The sequence below is a fragment of the Eschscholzia californica genome, unplaced genomic scaffold, assembly GCF_041429995.1.
Source record: "Eschscholzia californica isolate CP2 unplaced genomic scaffold, dmEscCali1.0.p SCAF_1, whole genome shotgun sequence".
NCBI classification, from domain to species: Eukaryota; Viridiplantae; Streptophyta; class Magnoliopsida; order Ranunculales; family Papaveraceae; genus Eschscholzia; species Eschscholzia californica.
Window position 1 is genome coordinate 14,442,816 of NW_028238198.1, and position 4,050 is coordinate 14,446,865.

Sequence of the window (4,050 nt, forward strand, 5' to 3'; positions counted from 1 at the left end):
TTGGAGATGCTCTAAGACTCTCAAAAGAGATCTAAAAAATAGAGTTTCTAGTTGAGACATCTTAGAGCATCTCCAATGCAAGACTCAAACTCTAAATCTTAGAGTCCCACATAGGATTTTTTGGAATTTTTCTTTAAAACGCATCTCCAATGCAACACTTAACTTGGATCTCTAAAACGAGGTGGCGGTAGTTATTTTAGAGATCCTCAAGAAGACACTCTAAATTTAGAGTGCCTTCTTGAGGATCTCTAAGTGCCACATAAGCAAATCAGTTAATTTTAGACTAAAATATAAGTTTTTGGAGTTTCTTTTGAGTGTTGCATTGGAGAAGACTTTTGAATAGAGTATCTCTAAATAGCCAAATAGGAAAGAGACCATTTAGAGATCCATTTTTCACACTTGACACATAGGATTTTTAGAGTTTTTCTCAAGTCTTGCATTGGAGATGCTCTTAAAACTTAATGCTTCCACAGCATCTTAAGATCTCAACTTAAGATTTTAAAATTGAGTCTTGCATTGGAGATACTCTTAGATCGAGTAATAAAACCAAAGCAAACCAATTTCACCCTAGATTACCAAAAGAATAAAAAGAATCTTAACCCAACATAGACTACTAACCCAACTATCTTCAATTAGGTTATTTTTTCAAAATATCTTTGCCCATTGAAAAAAAAAACCATAAAATATCAAAATTGAGCTCAAGAGATACTTAATAATAAAAAAAAAATTTAGAACAATTAAATAATGGTGGAGAGAAAGAGAGAGAGAGAGAGAGAGAGTTTGTGGTCTATGGGTTTATGTGGCTAAAAAAGAGACCAAGAGTCCAGGACACATTGTAAAATACTCCTCTTTTCACTTATAAATACGTCTAGTAAGGTCGATCTGAGACTAAATCTAGAGAGAGAAAGTAAAATCTATTTGATAGAGAGAGAGAGAGAGAAATATGAAAACCCTAGTTTGTGAGCTCTGTAATGAAGAAGCTTCATTATATTGTACTTCAGACTCTGCTTTTCTTTGTCGGAATTGTGATTCTAAAGTTCACGGAATCAATTTCTTAGTTGCTCGTCATATTCGCCATACTATTTGTACAAAATGTAAAGAATTTGATGGAGGAAATTCATTTTCCATTAACAAATTTGATTCTTCCCCACCCATTTGTTTATCTTGTTCGTCAAATTCCGATGATGATTATTTAGATTCTTGTTCTTCAAGTTCATCCTCTGCTTGTGTTTCCTCTGTTCAATCCGGCGGCAATTCCTCCCCTTCAGCAGAATCCAAACAAATCAGATTTGATCTTAATAATCCTAAAAAGATAACACTTTTGGGTTCTGTAATAGAAATCCCCGGCGAACATTCAAGTTTTCCGATGAATTTCTCCGGTGAAGAATCGTCGGAGAAGATGAAGAAACGTTCGTTTAACAGAAGAAGTTTCAGGGACTTGAATAACGGTTTGAAAAAGGCGGAGGGTATTTTAGTAAATTGGTGCAAAAAACTAGGGCTAAATAGTAATAGGGCCTCTATTATTCAATTCAGTTCACACGTGCTGCAAATGTGGGTGACGAAATTGACGGTTTTACCCTTTAGAGTTGCACTGGCTTCTTCGTTTTGGTTGTCGTTGAAATATTGTGGGGGTAAATTGTTGTCCACGTGTCAGAACTTAAAAAGAGTTGAAGAAATCTCTGGTGTGCCAGTAAAGATGATTGTACTGGGAGAGGCAAAACTATCACTTGCTCTAAATCTCAACCGCAGATCTAATAGAATTGATGATAGAGAGGAAGGTTGGGCTGAGTGCTCTGGTTGATTGTGTAGATAAATTTGTGTTAAAAACTTAAGATGAGAATGTGAAACAAAATAGAAGGATTAGAGTCTAGAGACCAAAACATAATTGATACTAGGGCTATCTTGGAGTTGTTAATTTTATTCTACTAAAAATGGATTTTGTACCTAATATGAGTAATTGATTTGTTAATTATGAATTGATTCATGTTATTAGTATAGAGACATACAGGTCTGAGTAAGTTTAGATTAAAATGCATTAAGAGATGCATTATTCAAGCGGTTTGAGTCGTGTCAACACTTGGTTGTCCAAGTGGTTGACAGTGTTGGGATAAATTCTAAAAGTCCCACATCCGATTCTTAGAGGTTTATTCATTTTTGGAATGGGGAGTGTTGTTCCGGTTCTTAAAGGTTTATTCATTTTTGGAATGGGGAGTGTTGCTTCTTGCTATGGATATGCTGGTCCTTCTCCCTTGTACACCAATTGTTCGACATATTGTTTTTCATATCAAATCTTAATAATTTAGGTGATAGCAAAAGAATGTCATATCTAAGTGAACTTAGAGTGAAAAGAATGACTTTCTTTCTTAAAATACTTTGATTCAATCTCTTGTACCAAATTTAAGTGTCGGACTACATTTATTGAATAGTTGGGCAAGTTTTAAATGGTTTGGGTGGATTTTTGTGGTGGGACGGATGAGCTTTTTGTGCAAGTCGTCTCATCGAGCTTTTGATTATAGAAATATCATTTGATTTAATCAAATTGGTATATATCCACATATGAAGAATTGAATCTAACATGTGAACTATCATAACCTAGTCATCTTTTTCAAATAATAAACTAGAGTTGGTCTATCACTTCTTGATGTGGTGGTTGGGCACCCTCCCCGCAACACGAAAATCCCACGTTCGATCCCATAAAAATACAAATCCATGATTTATTAAACTTAAGTATGAATGAAGTAGATCTATATTAGACGAGCTCTATATGCCCCGTTAGGTGACCTTTAAGGACATATGTATATATATATATAACTTTTAAGACTCGAATCAGGTGGTTATAGTGTTTATTCAATTCATGAATCTTGATGCATATGTGTATTATCTCTTTATGATGCATCAATGTCTTCTAATGATGACACTCGTAGTCTAGTTCCAAAAAAAAAATGGGAGGTTGGTCTCTTCACAAATTTCCCCTTGAGATTTTTGGCACACAATTATGTGGAGTAGTGATACAATGTCCTCTTTTCAAAGTTATCCTTTTAGCTTTTGCTCCTTGTACTTTCGTTCGTAATATTTCATGTATTCCTTTATTTTCGGTTTGGCCTCCATAATGTCACAAATAAGTGTGATTCAACATTATCACCTGCATATGCCCGTTCAATACTTATGTCCAAGACTGATATACGTCGAAGAAAAGTCAGTATTCCCTCCATTTACCTATGAACCACGACTAAAGGCAAATGCTAATGTCTCAAACAAGAACGCCTCTTGACAGCAGATTACAAGAGACTTGAATACTTAGGTACCTAAGAGTACGTGCTTACAAGAGAACACTAGAAGGCCACCTTATCTTTGATGCAAGAAGTTCTTTTTTTTGTTAAAGAATTCTCTGAGCACAAACACTTACAAGCACGTGTAAAAAGTCACACGCTTTTAGGCTTCACTTGCTTGGATCACCTCTTAGATGGTTTATGGATGAGGTCGACTCCCTTGTATAGGGATTGGAACGCCACGAGCCGGAAGGGACATTTAATACGGGGTCATTTAACATGGAGAATCCTAAAACATGCTCTAAAACATGCTCTAGATTTTTCACATACAACAACATCCTAGCCTTGGATGCCCTAAAATATTTTGGGTCTTTCTTGAGCTCTTCTGAATGTTCTAGAACCTTCCACTTGTTCTTGAGTTAGCATGGCAAATCGAAATATCTCCACCTTGAAAATTCATTTCTAAAGGCTCCACCAAAAAAGGTGTCACATATGTCCATAGCCCGACTCACTGCTAGGCAAAAAGTTTATGAGTGCGACAATAAAAAATTTCTACCTATGTACAAGTTCTAGAGTTTCCCTACAAAAAGATAATAAAACATTAAACAATATACATTTGATGATTATTACATGTATCTGAATGACATGTAATGTAGTATTTTTATACTACATGGCATATCGTGGCTGGCGAAGCATAATTAAATGCGAAGAAATTACAGGAGTCAGATATCATCACAACATTGTGTAGTTTACATTTTTTACATTTTGAAGCATAAGAGGG

At 35.3% G+C, this 4,050-nt stretch overlaps 1 protein-coding gene across 1 annotated transcript; it reads left to right on the forward strand.

Annotated features, from left to right (window-relative positions):
- Nucleotides 1–879: 879 nt before the first annotated feature.
- Nucleotides 880–1,995, forward strand: LOC147564389 (B-box zinc finger protein 32-like). The gene has a single exon (XM_086665812.1). The coding sequence runs from the start codon at nucleotides 944–946 to the stop codon at nucleotides 1,799–1,801; it is 858 nt and encodes a 285-aa protein (XP_086521938.1). The 5' UTR covers nucleotides 880–943; the 3' UTR covers nucleotides 1,802–1,995.
- The last annotated feature ends 2,055 nt before the right edge of the window (nucleotides 1,996–4,050 follow it).

Bases quoted from the DNA above. Each gene is read 5' to 3' on its own strand.
- LOC147564389 (XM_086665812.1), top strand. From the start codon at position 944: ATGAAAACCCTAGTTTGTGAGCTCTGTAATGAAGAAGCTTCATTATAT.